This window comes from Zootoca vivipara, chromosome 17, assembly GCF_963506605.1.
Source record: "Zootoca vivipara chromosome 17, rZooViv1.1, whole genome shotgun sequence".
Taxonomy (NCBI): domain Eukaryota; kingdom Metazoa; phylum Chordata; class Lepidosauria; order Squamata; family Lacertidae; genus Zootoca; species Zootoca vivipara.
In genome coordinates, this window is record NC_083292.1 from 28,611,389 (window position 1) to 28,628,352 (window position 16,964).

At 47.8% G+C, this 16,964-nt stretch overlaps 1 protein-coding gene across 4 annotated transcripts; it reads left to right on the forward strand.

Annotated features, from left to right (window-relative positions):
* Positions 1–1,268: 1,268 nt before the first annotated feature.
* Positions 1,269–16,964, forward strand: BBS1 (Bardet-Biedl syndrome 1). Of its 4 annotated transcripts, none has more exons than XM_035099121.2 (17): positions 1,269–1,346; positions 3,030–3,106; positions 4,895–4,929; positions 5,281–5,553; positions 6,317–6,363; positions 6,722–6,775; positions 7,206–7,278; positions 7,613–7,744; positions 8,617–8,723; positions 8,950–9,070; positions 9,448–9,606; positions 10,590–10,659; positions 11,507–11,665; positions 12,561–12,694; positions 13,867–14,001; positions 14,667–14,753; positions 14,989–16,964. In XM_035099121.2, exons 1-17 carry the CDS (start codon positions 1,297–1,299, stop codon positions 15,073–15,075), a joined length of 1,800 nt encoding a protein of 599 aa, XP_034955012.1. In that variant the 5' UTR covers positions 1,269–1,296; the 3' UTR covers positions 15,076–16,964. The 4 variants fall into 4 exon arrangements, with proteins under 4 accessions (XP_034955012.1, XP_034955013.1, XP_034955014.1 ...); XM_060269364.1 differs by lacking the exon at positions 1,269–1,346 and adding an exon at positions 1,882–2,212; XM_035099122.2 differs by lacking the exon at positions 4,895–4,929 and having other exon boundaries at positions 1,273–1,346.

The following is a 16,964-nucleotide window of genomic DNA, read 5'->3' on the forward strand; positions in this document are numbered from 1 at the left end:
ATTGGGTCCAGTCATGACCGACTCTGGTTGCGGCACTCATCTCGCGTTATTGGCCGAGGGAGCTGGTGTACAGCTTCCAGGTCATGTGGGCAGCATGACTAAGCCGCTTCTGGCGAACCAGAACAGCACACGGAAACGCCATTTACCTTCCCACCATTTACCTTACCTATTTATCTACTTGCACTTTGATGTGCTTTTTTTAAAAAATTAAAATAATCTTTATTGAAATTCTTTAAAAAACAACATGTAGAAAAGTAAAACGTAGAAAGCGAATAAAGCAAACAAGACAAAAAAACCCAAACAATTAAACAAACAAAGCGAACCATAATACCAGCACAGGAGTTCGCCTCCACTTTGACGTGCTTTTGAACTGCTAGGTGGGCAGGAGCAGGGACCGAGCAACGGGAGCTCACCCCGTCACGGGGATTCGAACCGCCAATGTTCTGATTAGCAAGCCCTAGGCTCTGTGGTTTAACCCGCAGCGCCACCCGCGTCCCTAGTACATGGGTAGATGAGTCTAAAAAGCCTGGGACACAAAAAATTTCACGGCCCTCTTGCAGCTATGGTGGCTCATTTACCAGAAGTATTTAGTGTTAACCTTGGAAGTGTATACTCAATTCTGACCGAACTAAGCCTCCCAGAGCAAAATATACACCAGGAGGCTTAGTATGGTCAGAATTGTGTATCCCCACCAATTGGAATGTGTGCAGAGTGAGGGCAACCAAGATGGGGTATGGTTCAAGGAGCCGGGTATGTTTCGCCTGGAGAAGAGGAGGCAGGATTGTTTTGTTCTGCTCCGGAGGGTAGGGCTCAAACCAAGGGCTTTACAAAGGAGATTCCGACTCCACATCAGGAAGAACTTGATGACAGGAAGAGCTGTTCGACAGTGGAATGGACTCCTACTAAATGTGGTGGACACTGGAGGTTTTTAAGCAGAGGCTGGATGGCCATCAGCCATGGTGGATGATCTAGTTGAGATTCCTGCACTGCAGAGGGCTGGACTAGATGACCCCTCGGAGCCCCTTCTGTGCTTCTGAGGCAACGTAGCACTCGCAGTGTGTCTGGCCCAGCCTTTAGTTTTTGCATTAGAAGCTGTCGAAAAGCCGCCTCAAAGAGCTCTGTGGATCGGCCAAGTCAGCCCGGAAGCTGCTTGGTTTTGTGCTTGCGTGTTAGTCTTAAACTTTCCGCAAGTCTATGAGCACGCGGACTTCTGCCGGACTCCTTTTCTCGGCGCACCCATTGGCTCCCGCGGGGTTTCCATGGCAACGGATCCCCTGGCTTATCCGAGGCGCTCTCATGGCGGCCGCGACGCTGCCTTCCTCGTCCTCGGGAGCAGCTGGCGACGGGTAAAGCCCGGAGAGGTCGCGTTTTGGAGGGCAGCTGCTCCCCTCCTTCCGCTTTTTCTCTTGCCCCCCCCGTCCCCTCCCCGCTTTCAGGATTCTTGCCTGCGCTGGCGAGGGAGGGGGGAGGAGGAGGCTCGTGGCTGCAGCTCGGACTCCTGGGTTCCCTAGAAGAAAAGTGGGTGCGCATGCGTTTGTTTTGGTTTCCACCACCACCACCCCGGGTTGGTGACGCGTGTCTGCACTGTGACCAGTTCCTCCCCCTCTATCCCACCCCCGAGGAGGAGCCCTGTCCCAGCTGCACCACGGAGGCAGGCAGAAATCCAACAGGTGCTGCTGGTTCCCACCATCAGCCCATTTCCGTGCAGAAGAGAACTTCTCTGCCTGCTCCGTTTCTGCCCCCAAATGCATCTGTCAAACGCACAGAGCAACCTTTTCATCTAAATAAAAAAGGTGTCAACCAGGCATAGATGATCTGCTCGAAACCCCAGTATAGCAGGCGATGAGGACATGTAGATAATATGGAAGTGAGTCTCTTGCCGCAATCATTTGGCCTAAGGAACTGGCTTGCATTTTTCTGGTGGTGGTCAGTGACAATATTGGGGGGAAGAAGCGGGGCAAAAAATGTGGGCAAATTGCTTTTTTTCCTTCTGTTTTTTGCAGGGGTGGGAGCTTTGCCCCATTAGTATCTGACTCTTGGGAGAGAAATGTTTGCTGGATATAATAGATTTTTGAATTAGAATAAACCCATCTAGTTCAGAAGAACATCCTCCTCCTGAATATATTTAGAACTGTGTATGATACTGTCAGCTCCTTGGAGGAAATACAGGATACAAATAAACAGCACCAATCCTGGGCATGTCAACTCAGAAGTCAGTCCCATTGAGCTCAATGGAGCTTGTTCCCAGGTATACAGTACAGTGGTACCTCGGTTTATGAACACAATTGGTTCCGTAAGTCTGTTCATAAACTGAAGCGTTCATAAACTGAAGCGAACTTTCCCATTGAAAGTAATGGAAAGTGGATTAATCCGTTCCAGACGGTCCGCGGAGTAACCGTTCATAAACTGAAGCGAACTTTCCCATTGAAAGTAATGGAAAGTGGATTAATCCGTTCCAGACGGGTCTGCGGAGTAGTTAAACTGAAGCGTTCATAAACTGAAACATGGGTGTAATTGGTTCCGGAAGTCTGTTCATAAACTGAAGCGTTCATAAACTGAAGCGAACTTTCCCATTAAAAGTAATGGAAAGTGAATTAATCCGTTCCAGATAGGTCCGCAGCGTTCATAAACCGAAAATTCATAAACCGAGGTGTTCATAAACCGAGGTTCCACTGTATGTGCATAGAATTGCAGACTCAATGACTTTGAGGAGTTATTTGCCCAGCTGCATGAGAGAGAATCATGATGAGCTGTCAGAGGATGTAACTTGGAATTGTCTATATGAATGAAAGACAGAGGAGCAGAGTCAGAACTCCTGGGTTCTTTCAGAACACACTGATTTTTGTGATAGAAAATGGGAATTGGCAATCAAGACTTCTGAGTTTCTGTAACTGCTCTGTAGAGGTTTTGTGGTTGGAGGGATTTAGGTCAGGTGTGAACAGACTCCTAGAGAATTGGCTCTGGGCTGAAACTATCTGCAATATATTTCATTTTGTACATTTTCTCAACCTTTCTTCCAACCATCGCAGCATTCAAGCCAATTCCAAATGGCTGGATGCCCACTACGACCCGGTGGCCAGCCTCTACACATTTTCCTCTTGCGTCAGTAAGTCTGAGTTCGTTTTCTCTCTCCTTAATAAGCATTGTCTCTTTCCTGTTTTGATGGCTGAATATGGCGATCATAATGTATAGTGGTTGAGACAGGCACAGTTTTGACTATCTGCTGGTTCTCCCTGGGTTTGCAGTAGGTAAAAGCATATTTTGTTTTCCGCACTGCAGCACAAGCAACGCCTACTTTGTGACAGCTTGCTTTGGTGGAAGTGGTTAAGGAAGGAAGGCAAGGATAGGTCCCAGCAGACTTGAGTGGTCTTTGGTGGGCCCTGTCCTGCTACAATGCGCCTTGGTGGGTTTACCTGACAGCAGAGCTCTGAATCAGTACCAGACAACTGGGAGCCATCATATAGATTTCCCAGAATGCTCCTTAATGTAACATTGCTCTGGACCATTGTGGGAATAATGAGTGACTCAATCTAAGAACCACTCTTTTTATAAGACTGCATCCTCTGTCCTGGAATTTGTTGCCTCCAGTCCCAGACATGTGGGAATCAGATGTGGCTCAGTAGTATGGGAAATGCTCTCTGCACGTGTTCAGAGCTGTGCCTGTCCATTGGGAGGGAGGCATCCAGCTTCTACCCATGGCTGGACAGGCAGGCAATGGCCAGTGTGTGGCCAGAACATGCTGACCAGTGCCACCATCTGGACCTCTAAGAAGAAAAATTGAGGGAGCGGCCTGAGAAGCCCAGTAGAAGTCAGTGCCAACAAAGTTGATCATCCACATTGATCAATGGGGGGTTGGACTAGATGACCCTGAGGGTTCCCTTCCAACTCTACGGTTCTATGATTCTATGGCTGTATGATTCAAGCTCATCAGAAGACACCCCATCTTCTTCTGGGCAGTATTGGAGTCGAGGCCAATGAAGCACCCCTCATTCCCACATCAAGAAGCGATGCCATTGTGGATAACTGAGGTCAGCATTGTTGATCCTCATGCCCACCAGAAGGTGTGCCATCCCCTTATGGTCAATGTTGGCCTCACCATGTCACCCTTCATTCCACCAGAGGGCGCTACACCACTGTGTGGTTGAGGAAAGTGTAGCGCCAACCACATTGCATCCTTTCCTCACCTGCTTTTACTTCTCCTGGATGGTGGCGATTCTTCTGCAGACACTTGGTTGATTTTAAAGCTTTCAAGGGTTGGGGGAGGTGTGTTATTCTCCCACAGTGTCAATTCAAGGCATCTTTGGGTTTTTGGCAAAGTCTTAATATTTCCTTGAATTTCAGGATTCTGAGTGGGTTATTTCTTCCAAACCAGTATTCAGATTATAGGACAGGTACTATAGTACTTAAATTCTCTGGTATCTACTTTGTTTGCTTTGATTTAAAGGTAAAGAAACACATGGAAAGCCGCAGGACAATAGTAGGGGTTCTCCAGCAAGGGAAGTCACTCACTTCTGTGGATCTCATGAAAGCATATAGTTAATTTTCCCTATTCAAACAGCTCCAGAGAAGCTCCTTCCATTCCAGCATTCGAGTTTCTGCTAAAGCTGTGTGCCTCCCTGTTGACTTACCTGCGTCTGCAGGAGACTTGCATTAACCTATATATTTTCCTAGCAATTCTGTTGTTTGCATCTGTCTATCTCGGGGGACAATGGAGGGGTGCGCCTCTGGGGGTGAAGTCAATTGCAGGTGACTTTACTTTCAACAGGGGATGTTGCCTGGTATCCTTATAAAAATAGTAGCTTTGGGGGGACGGGACTCCTCTGCCCTCCCTCCCCCCCTGCTTCTGTGTGGGTCTCTTTAATTGGGCTGATACAAGTTCTGCTGTCTTTTCCAGCCTTGGCTGACTTGCATGGTGATGGAGACTGTAAGGTAAGGGAACTGTCACTGTCTCATCCACAAATCCTTCTCTTGTACTACCTATATTCATCACACCTGCAAATCTGTTGCCTGTTGGGTACCTCTTCCCTTCTTTCTCCACCTCTCTGGGTACCTCTTCCCTTCTTTCTCCACCTCTCTGTCTGGTCTAATAGGCTATTATTGCATGAATAAAATTTTTCTTGTGTAGACTTTTAAGTGCACGTTCCTAGTCTCCTCTTTGTTCCTTTTGCCTGCTTGCTTTTAGGTTTATCGGTTTAGGTTTCAGAGTCTCCAAAGGGACACACATATCCTTGGGCATCCTTCAAGGGATTTTGCTTTGTTTTTGCTTTCCCCCTTTCCCAGCTGGTGGTGGGCGACCTGGGCCCTACAGGACACGAGATGAAGCTGAAGGTGTACCATGGCATGGACCTCCTGAGCGAGAATGTCCTGTTGGACTTGCCCACAAGTGTGGCTGCCTTCCTGATGGAGCGTCATGAGCTGTGTGTTCCTGCTGTGGGGGTGGCTGCCGGTCCCTACATCTACGTGTACAAGAACATGCGCCCCTACTTCCGCTATGCTCTGCCCCCCTTGGAAGTCAACTCCACAGAGAAGGATGTCTGGGAGCAGGCAAAGGAGGTGAGAAGGAGGAGGGAGGGCTTGGGCAAGCTGTCTGCTAGCCAGAACCCCTTTGGTTATGGGTCTTTAGGTACCTTCCCTCCCATCCTTCTGGCCTGAGGGCCAGTGTGGTTGGAGCAGAAGTGGTAAACGTCCACCCTCTCTGCCTGGCTCTCAGGTCTGTCTCAAGGCCATAGCCTCCACCCCCAGACCATACCCTTTACTAGACCTGCTTTTCACCCTTCCTGGGTGCTTTTGCAAGGCTGGAATATGTTTGATGATGCCTCTTGCTTGCCTGTACGGAGGGCAAAAATGGGTTGTGTTGAAACTGCATGAAAATTTGCACCCCTTGCTCCACCCACTGCTGGCTCTGCCCACCACTGGACCTTAGAAAGTTTCTTGGGATGGAATGTGGCCCTTGGACTGGAAACAGTTTCCTATCCCTGGGTTAGAGTGTTGAAATGGGGCCTGGGAGACCAGGATTCAAATTCCCACTCAGCTGTGAAGCTCACGGCTTGGGCCAGTCGCTGTCTCTCAGTCTAACCTACCTCGCAAGGTTGTTGTGAGGATCAGATGTGAAGGGGGAGAACCATGTCTGCCACCCTGAGCTGCTTGGATGAAAAGTGGGATATAAATGCAGTTGCTTAATTAATTGCAGTACAAATCCCTCTGGGTTTCTGATTCAGCACCAGCAGTCCTTCTTAAGTCTTGGCTCAGCTCTGTAGTGTACGCCTGCCTCTCTTGTAGGGAGCAGCAGTTGACTGTCCTCCTTCTCTCTTGGTAGGACAAGGTTGACCTTCTGTCAATGAAGGAGACACTGGAGATGATCCGGTAAGGAGCTCTGAGGCTGGGCAGGGCGAGACCAGGTCTTCTGAGCCATCTCTAAACATCAGGAGGATAAGCAAACAAAGCTTGGGGGTCAGCTAGGGGCTGGTGGGAATGGAGAGCATGCCAGGAAGAGTGGGGTTTATTTCTTACATTGGCATGCAAAAAAAATATGCTTTATAACACACTTTTTGGTCACCACCCTATGTCTGGGCTACGAAAGCTCCCATTTAATTGATTAGAGAAGCAGAGGCTCAGGGCGAAGAAGCTTGCCTAGGGCTCTGTGCTTCAAGACTGCTCTGGCATGAATGAACCACAGAAGCCCAAGGCCCTCCCTCCTGACTTGCCTGATGTGTCTCAACAGGGAAAACGCAGACAGAGAAAATACGGAGCCGCCCTTGTCAGTGCAGTCCTTGAGGTGAGTTCTTTGGTGTGGGCAGGGCTGGGGATCTCCAGGCAGGGCTGGGAAAAGCTCCTGCCTGAAATCCTGGAGAGCTGCTGCCAGTCAGTGTAGACAATACTGAGTTAGATTGGCCAGTGGTCTGACGCGGTACAAGGCAGCTTTGGATGTTCCTATAACACCCACTCCACCCCAAGTGTCCTGCTTCAGGCTGGATGGGAACACAGCTTTGATTGTGAGAAAGGGTCTCCTTTTTTCATCCTCTCTCTGTTGGAGGTCCTCTCTCTCTCTCTCTCTCTCTCTCTCTCTCTCTCTCTCTCTCTCTCTCTCTCTCTCTCTCTCTCTCTCTCTCTCTCTTTCTCTCCCTCTCCCTCTCCCTCTGTGTGTGTGGGTGTGTGTCAGCTGGGGCCCTGGGCTCCTTTCATCACCTTCCCCATCTGCTCTGCAGGTTCCTGGCCCTTGACCCTCCTGAGATGGAGTCGTTTGTGAACCAGTATAAAACGCAACCGCTCAAGCGCCAGGTGCATACTCTGATATTCCATATCCACTCCCGCCCTGAACATCCCAGAAGAGGAGGAGGGTTGGGATGCTGCTCGGCTGATCCAAGGCCAATACTGCCAACTCTTCCCTGAAGCCAAGAATGGCCTTGCTGAGATGGCACTCCTTTTAAAATCACAACTTGGGGCAATCAAGTAGCAAAAGGGTTAGGCACAAGGTCCCCATGCCCCCAAGTGTCCCAGATTTGAAGTGCACTTACAGAACCAGTAGCCCATGGCTGGGAAACATATCCTAGTCCCTTAAAGTTCACCTCTCTTGATGCATAAAGGTGCCCCTTTGCCCCTCCCTACCTTTCAGTCACTGATTACCTGCATGACTACCCTGAAGAAGAGTGTGGCAGACGAGGGCTCTATCAGCTGCCTGGTGCTTGGGACGGAGAACAGCGACATCATCATCTTGGATCCTGAGCCCTTCAGTATGCTGGTGCAGGTGAGGCCCTGGAGAAGAGTGCTCTGAAGCTCAATAGCATGCTTATTTCAAGAGGCGGAGGAGAGGGCCATTTTGCTCTCTGTCTTATGTCCTTTGAGGCTAAGCGGAAGCTGCTCGCTCTGGTGTTCCTCACAATCACAACAACCAGTTGCAGAATTGAGTATTGGAGTCAGGACTGAGGAGATCTGCTTTTAGATTTACTCCCAACCCTGAAGTTAACTGGGCAATCTTGGGCAGCCATCATATTTCAGTCTTAACCTACCACCGAGGGGTGTTATGAAAATGCAAAGGGAATATCTCTACATATTTCCTCCCTGGGAGGAAGTGTGGGATACAAATGCAATGAATGAAGAAAAATGATAAGCTGTTGGATTCACCATTTCATGCCGTGTAGGCTAGACCATGAAGGCGATTGGGTCACCGTGCCACCAACCGCAGTCTGGCTTTTGCCAACCTCAACTTCCCTGTTTCCTTACTTAGAAGGGTGGCTGCACCTGTCTGACTCCAGTTACTGTTGTCCTGTGCCCTATCAGTTCCGGTAAGCGCCAACCTCCACTGATTCCATGGCTTCTGGTTTAAAAATGACGACAAAGAGCAGGTTTCTAGATTTTGTAGGTTTGAACACTGTGGCCCATGTCTGTGAAATCTCAGGAGCCTGAGTTTGAGTGGCAGGGATATTGGTAATGAATGGGGGTGTCTGTTTCAACTAGCAAACCCTCAAAACTGTCCAGAGGTGACCACCCACTTGCCAATCCCATCCTGGTGAAGTGACTGTTTAAAAATGTCCCCCTTGCATCTGTCTCCTGCAAGGCAACATGCCAGGGAGTGGGGCAGTATCCGGCTTCAGCACTGTTTTTCTTTTTCAATGGCAGACAAAGGTACCAAGCGTGCCGGCCTTCCTGGACGTCACAGGGCAGTACGATGTGGAATATCGGCTCATTGTGGCCTGCCGTAATGGGTGCATCTACATCCTCCGCAGGTGGGCAGAGGAGGAGCTGCTGGGGGTGTTTTGGGAGGGCAGAGAGGGCCTGATGGGTTGAAGAGGGAGGCTGACATGTTTCAGAGCAAGCTGGTAAGAACATGGCGAGGAAAAGCCCCATATCTTATGCATCACCCATCTTGGCACTGGAGTTGCCTGCTTTGCTGACCGCGGGGAGGCCAGGCCTGGACTTGACCTGCCACCCCTGTCTTTCTCTTCTACGCAGGAACTCCAAGCGATACAAATACTGCATTGAGCTGAGTTCTCAAGCCGTGGGCTTGTCCTGGGTCCAAAAGAACATTGTGGTGGCCTGCTCCGACGAGACCCTTCAAAGCTTTACTCAGAAGGTTGTGGGGCCATGGGGTGGAGGGCAGCTTTAATTATTGGCCACAGCTCTGGCAATCGGCCTCACCTCAAACTGTCGGCTGAAGGCAGCAGTGCTTAACTTGAACCTTGGCTCACTTCTGGAACTCAAGGTGCATTAGAGTTAAGTGCATGGAGCCAAGGTGCATTGAAGGGCATTGTGTTGTGTATGTGTGTGTGTACTGTGGTTCCCAGGTGGTGCTATTGCTGTGGCCAATTCTGTTTTAAAGGAGGATCCTGTTAAAAGAAGGGTAATCCTGGGGTGTGGGGGGGGTGGCCTTTAATTAGCAAGGAACTCAATTGGGGACCAGGTCAAAGAAGCTGTTCTGTTGGGTTCCTGAATGTCCTGTTCTCGTGGCAGGGGAAGAAGCTCTGGGTGGTCCCATTGCCAGCCACCCCCATCACTTTGAGTCTCATAGATGAGAAGTTTCAGAGCTTCTATGCTGTGGTGGTCGCCTTGGCCAATATGGAGGTGCACATATACCAGGACAAGAACCTTGTGAACATCATTCAAACGCAGGTGAGAGGCAAGAACAGGGGGTTCCCACATTCAGGGCTGAATGAGGGCATTCTGGTGGTTTGGAACAGGAGCTACTCGCATCGTGGGTGGGAGAAGTGTTTGTGTGTGAGACTGTATGTTTGTTTGCTCTTATCTGATCCCTCACTCTAACGGGATGCGTGTTTGTCATCTGTGGGATTGAAACAGGAGAACTGGAGAATCGAGACTCCTTGATTCAGTTCCTGGGAAACATGGCTCCTGTTGAATGTGGGTCTGGCAAGGCATTGGAACTTGCCCTTGACTTGGTCACACCACCGGTCCTTCTTGCCCGGGATCCATTTTTAAACTGGGGATTCAACCTGGCACCTTCTGCATGCAAAGCAGAAGCTCCCTTGGTCCCGAGAGGCACCCTTCCTGCTGCAGATGGCCGCCCCTACAGTCCCCTCCTTCAATAACAGTGCACAGGCTGTATCCTCACTCAGCCTACCTGTTCAGGACCTGCTGTGGGTCATTCCTGGCCATTCTCAGCTCCTCAACTGAGCACACAGGGAGAGGGAGACTGTTCTCGGCAGAGGGAGGACCCGTAGGAGGTGAAGGAGAGCTGGCAGGGAGGCAACCTGGGAGGAGATGAGGTGCCCTGGGCTGGGAGGGTGGAGATGCGGCGAGAGAGCCATGAGAAGACAAAGAGCTCCCATAGGGAAGTGGGAACCTGCCAAAGACCAAGTCGCACCATTTGTCCATCTAGCTCAGTATTAGCTACCACTGATTGGTAGCTGCTCCCCAGTGTTTCAGGCGGAGGATATTCCCAGCCTTCCTCCTAGCTGGAGATGCCATTGGGGATTGAATCTCGGACCTTCAGCATGAAAAGCAGGTGCTGCACTACTGGCAAAGACCAAGTCAAAGAAAGGAAAGCTATACGGCCACACCAAAGACAAGCACACCTGTCTTCTCTCTGCGAAAAGCAGCAACCCACCTTCGTCTCTTTCTCTTGTTTCTGCTGCCAGGACGTTGTCAGCAGCATCTGCTTTGGCCGCTACGGGAGGGAAGATAACACGCTTGTCATGACCACCAAAGGTAAGAGCAGATGCTGTGTCAGAGCACTTTAGCCCGACCTTCTGCTGTCCCCCAGGGTGCAGCCAGATGCCTATGGAAGTAAGGTTTCTATGATGCAATGGCCCTGTCCCCAGCAGGTAGTATTCAGGGGTAAGCTGCACCTGAGCATGGAGGTTTTGAAAGCTACAGTTGTCTCTCCTGGTATGGAGCCCAGGCTGTGAAGAACAAGCTGCAGCTGAGAATTTTGCTGATAATACTCATCTCTCAGGCTTTCTTAGGGAGAAGTCATGTTGGTCTAAACTTGCTGGAGTGGGTTGTGTAGGACAGGGGTGGGGAGCCTATCAAGCGAAGGCACTTCCCTGTCCTACTTGACTCCTTGCCCCTCTGTCATTTCTCCCCTTCTCCTTTTTTATATTAAAAAATATTTATAGTTTTCAGATTTATACATTTCACTGATTTTACAGCTGTTTTGACATTTCAAAATTTGACTTCCCTCTCCCACTTTCTGCGGTTCCTTAAATTTATTTTTAATATCTTCTGCATATCCAAATTAGCTTAATTAGTTCATTTATTTATCTTCTTTAAATATATACTCTTATGAAACTGCGGGTTATTACAATAATTCTGCCAATGTTTTTATCTGCTTACAGTTTATCTGTAAATATTCCATAAACCATTTACATTCTTTTTTAAAAAAAAGTTCGTTATCATGATTTCTTATCCTTCCGGGAAGTTTTGCCATTTCTGCATATTCCATAAGTTTTTGTATCCATTCGTCCTTTGCTGGGACTTCTGCTTCGTTCCATTTTGGGGCAAGTAGCATTTTTACCGCCGCTGTAGTCGCATACATGAGTTTCTGCTCTTCTAGGCGGGGGCCTGATCATCAAGATCCTAAAACGCACCGCCACGTTTGACAAGCGCGACGCGGTTGTTGGAGCCCCCGTCGCCCAGAGCATCAAGCTCAACGTGCCCAAGAAGACAAAGCTGTATGTGGACCAGACGCTACGGGAGCGGGAGAGTGGCGTGGGTGAGTCGCATGAGCAGTGCGTCTCGGAGCATGGCAGCCTCTCTTACAGGCACATGACATCCTAGCCAGATGCAAACTCCTAGCTGTTTCCTCTATGGTCTCTGCATCAGACAATGTTTCCTCCTTACACATGTACAGGTGAAACTTGGAAAATTAGAATATCGTCAAAAAGTGCATTTATTTCAGTAATGCAACTTATTGTTTTTTTATTTTTATTTTAAATTTTACAAATGCTGACTCGCCGAATGACAAATAATTATAACTACAACAAATAAAGGCTTGACATATCTTGCTTTGCATGTCATGCATCTATCTCATATATTGGTTTCACCCTTTAAGTTGCATTCCTGAAATAAATGCACTTTTTGACGATATTCTAATTTCCCGAGTTTCACCTGTAGAGGCTTTAGGAATCTCTCTTTGAATAAGCCTCTAAAATGACTAGATTTTGTTTGTTTGTTTGACCATATTTTGACACAGTCGCAGCATTAGAATCTCCAAGAATTCTGCTAAACACAAAAGTCCCTGTTCATATTTTGTGGCTAAGAATACAGACTGGCATAGGAAGACCTTTATGTGAAGCGTCAGGAAAGAGATGCTCAGAATTGACTCTAGGACAGGCATCCCCAAATTTCGTCCCTCCAGATGTTTTGGACTACAATTCCCATCTTCCTCGACTACTGGTCCTGTTAGCTAGGGATCATGGGAGTTGTAGGTCAAAACATCTGGAGGGCCACAGTTTGGGGATGCCTGCTCTAGGACCTAAGTGCTCTAGCCCTGAGCTGTTGCACAACAGACCCCCTAATTTTGATGGTGGCACAAGGGAAGGTCTCGCCTCTCTCCTTCCTCCTCCCTGTTTCACTTTGCTTCCTTCTCCCCCAACCCCCTCGCCCAGCCATGCACCGGGTGTTTCAGACGGACCTGAGCCGCATCCGACTCATGGCAGCCCGTGCCTACGCCCAAGCGCTGCAGTGCAACATGACGCCCGTCTCCGAGTCGGCGCAGGAGCAGCTGAAGATGAACGCTGTGGTGAGGAGGAAGGGGAAGGGGGAAATGAACACACAATTGGTCTGAATCGAGGCAGGCTTCCTTAAAAATGGTGCCAATCCCTAGCAAAGAGAGGAAAGCTGGAAGGGTGACCCCAGGATGGGGTGAGGGGAGGAAAGGAAATAATGTGTTAAATCAGAGGATGGTGCAAGGAAAAAGGTGGGCTGCTTTAGAAAAGAGGAGTAAATCGGTCCCAACCAAGGAAGAGTGGATAACCAAGATGATGGACTATGCCGAAATGGCGAAGATGACTGTGAGGATCAGACACCAAGATAAGGAAAAATTCAGTAAAGAATGGGAAAAAATTATAGAGTATCTTAAAGACCACTGTAAATATTTAAAAAACATTAGCAGGATTGTTATAACACTTATAATGAAACAAGATTAAAGTTTAAAAAAAAGATAAAACGGATTGGAAAAATGTCATGAGATGCAATAGAAAGAATAATTAAAAATGGGAAACCAGGTGGGGGGAAGTCCAGGGATTCAAGTAATCTCAAATGTGTAAAAATTGAAAATGATTTAAATGTATAAGAATATTGTTTAAAATGAAAATAAGATAGTTATGAATAAATAAATGGATGGATGCAGTAAGTCAGGAATTCTTGAGAAGGGATGGGCTCTGCCTGAGCTGTTGTATCCAACTAAGTCATGCTCAGAGTAGACCCATTGAACTCAATAGACTGAAGTAGTTCAAGTTCATTGGTGTCAGTAGGCCTAATCTGATTTTGGGTCCCTTTGGATACTTGTTTATTGAGCATTCATGCTTATTTTCTTGCACAGACCTTAGGAGGAGGTTAGATTATATCTGGTCATTCTGATTTGCTTGCAGGAGTGTTTATATCTCTTCCCATTAATCATTTGTTCATCCCAGATATTTCCCTATCACTTTCCAAACCATAAAGTGTCCAGTTCTTTTTTTAAAAAGTGGATTTGTTATGCTAGGGCTGTGGCAACCTAAAGTTCCCATGTGCTTTTGAATCCCTCCTGCAAAATAGTGACAGTCCGGAGGCACCTTTGGGTTGGATATTACCCAGAGGCCCCTCTGGATAAAACATTGAGACATTGCTGAGATACTCCCCCCCCCCCGGTCCTCACTCCCATTTGTCTCACATGCTCAGTTTCCCATAATGCACTTCTCTCCCCTTCTGCAGGTCCAGGGCATGGGCCCCACCTTCAAGTTGACCCTTAACCTCCAGAACATGTCAGATACCCGTGCAGTCGCCAACCTTCTCATCAGCTTTCTGTATGATGAAAAACTCTATTCCATTGAGCATCCTTTCTTTAAGGTAATTCCATCCTTCTAAGTTGGATCTCGCCTGACGCCCTCTCCTAAATGTTTTGCACAGGCCCCCTGTACGGTTGTCCAGTGGCCTTCTCAGAGTAGGGGTTGCCATACGTCTGGAATTTCCGGGACATAGCTGGGATTAGGCAGTCGAAAGCAATAATAATAATAACAATAACAATAACAATAACAATAACAATAACAATAATAATAATAATAATAATAATAATAATAATAATAATTTATTATTTATACCCCACCCATCTGGCTGGGTTTCCCCAGCCACTCTGGGCGGCTTCCAACAGAAAAATAAAACAGCCTCCCTAAACAGGGCTGCCTTCAGATGTCATCTAAAAATCTGGTAGCTGGAAGCAGTGTCCAGGCAGGAAACACTAAGATGTCCTTGAAAATCCGGACGTATTGCAACCCATGTCAGAAGTGTAGGTTTTGGTGGATTTCCTTTAAAATAGCTCAAAAACTTATTTTTTTTTATTGAGATTTTGCAAAAACAGCTCAAAAACTTTGGCCAAAAACCCTAACTCAGCCTCACCTGGAGTCACAGAATTGCTCCTATGCTACACGCCTCCCTCCTTGGGCTCTTAGCCCAGCCTCTTCCCCGACACCCTGCTTGCCTCGAGAATTTCCTGCGTTTTTCTTGCCTCCCTGCAGACTCCCATGTTGGTTCCAGGATTGAATTACCCCCTGGCCACCTTTGTAGAGTGTCTGAGCGAACAAGGGACCTCGGATATTATTAAGGTTAGTGTTCCTGCTTTGATTCCCCACCCCCCTCCTGACATGCCTGCTCCTTGACTTCCCATGTCATTGATTTCCCAATTGTTTCAGTCGGGGGGGGGGGCTTGCCTGTCAAAAAAAAAGCCTGCCGCCTTCCCAGCGCTTTGATCCCAGTTTGTATGCTGACTTGCAATCCAAGATGGCCGCTGTGTTGGCATGCTGACTACAGGCCCTCTTGCCTCTCCGCTTCGTGTTGCAGGTGTTCGTGTTGCACGAGGGGGAGCCTGAGCCGCTGCTGACGGCTCACATCAACATGCCTGTCAGCGAAGGCCTGGCGGCTGTGTGAGCTCGTTTCAAGGTCAAGCAGAGGAGGCGAAAAGGGCCAACCCACCTGTCGTCTTCTCTCTGGGCTGTGTGCCTCAGTCGTAGCATAGACTTTACCTCCTTCAGTTCTGGGAAGGGCCACCTGGAGAGGAGCACTACCCTAGGATAGCCAGCGTCATTTGCGATGGAGGTATGCGGAGTTCCTCCTCGCACTGAGGAAGAGCCCACATCCAGAGGCTGCCACAGGATTAGCCACAGCTCGTCTTCTGGGCCCAGAAATGGAGAGGAGGAACAGCAAATGAAGGCCAGTGGTTCAAGAGTCCAACAAATTTTATTTATTCTTATGTTTGACTTTGGGGCATGTATCTGGGTGAAGGCGTTTGGAGCATTGGAGAAGGATGTGCAGAAAAGATCAGGGGGCTTAAGCACCTCTGCTGTGATTGGAAGTTAAAACTTGTTGGACTTTTTTTCTTTAGAGGGGAGGGATATGGCCATTGATTGATGGGTTGAATTTATATACCGCCCTATACCCGGAGGTCTCAGGGCTGCTCACAGAACAAAATCAAAATATAAAACCACAAAATATATAATCAAAGTAAAAACAACACTCCAGTAACCCCTTTTGAGCATAAGGGGGGGGGGGGGAGAGATGAAGGCAGAACTCCTGTGAGGCTGTTTCCAGGTCTGAATGAGTCCTCAGTGGGCTCTCCTTCTTCCCCAGAGCTCCTTTCTCCTGCCTATGGCTATTCCTGGCTAGAGCAATAGATGGTATCAAGCCACCATTTAAGATTTTGGACAGTGCCCTCACAATGCCCGATGCTTCCACTGTTCTGGAGCATAGTGGGAAATTTAATTCCGCTCAAACAGAAATGTAAGTCTACCCAATACACAGTGATGCACAGTGTGGAGGGAGTAGATGGGGAGAAGTTTTTCTCCCTCTCATAATGCTGTAACATGGGGTTATCCAGCGAAGCTGAAGGGGAGAGCGAGAGGCCAGACAACAAGAAGTCCTTCTTCACCTTAGACCTATCTTTTGGGCTCTGGGGTGCTGCAGACAAGGAGCAAACGCACTCGAGGTCTGAACCAAAGTTTGGTTTCAGGAAGCCACAGTCATCTGCCATAAAATTTTGAAATAAGCTGAAATACCGTGACAGCCCCTGCATTTGCTGAGTAGTTTTGATTTCTGAAAACCTTTTTTTTTGTTCTTTGCCAGTTATTATTATCATGATCATCACTCTACCTCTTGGGTTTAGCTGAATTTGGACCAGGAGCAGGTTCCCTCCTGCAAAAGCAGGTTCCCTCATATGACTTCTGATATCTTATGTATCCCTGCTGAAATCCAAGAAAGCCTTTGTGACCTTTTTCGTTGTATTTTATTTGAAGTCCTGCGAGTCAGTATCAAGTCTCATTATTTGCTCCACTGATATCTATGGTTGTCTTTTTATTTGGCATACTCCCTGTTCCGAGTTACTTGTGTTTTCTGTCGGACTAAACTGGAATGTAGAAGATAAGAATGAAAAAGACACTCCAAATGGCATAAAACATAGGAGATAGGCATGAAAGAACATGAATACTCTCTATGTTGGGCTTCTCAAGGCTGAGGCTGGTGATTTCTGCTCTAGATAACGCCACAGCTGGTGACTATTATCCTTCTTTATAAAATAAACACTAACACGAGAATTTAATTCTCAGGTTGTCTGGGGCAGGTCATGAAGTGGAAGAGATTGCTTTGAATCAATGCATAGTTCACAACAAAGCTTCTGTAGATTTAGATAGAATTTTGAATATATTTGGTCTGTCTCCAGATTTCACTTGCCTTTTGTTTTTCCAATTCTGTTATTCTGTGATCATATTGTGGTTTGTTGTACCATCTCATACAACACTGTTGAGATCATAAACTTTGGGTCGTTC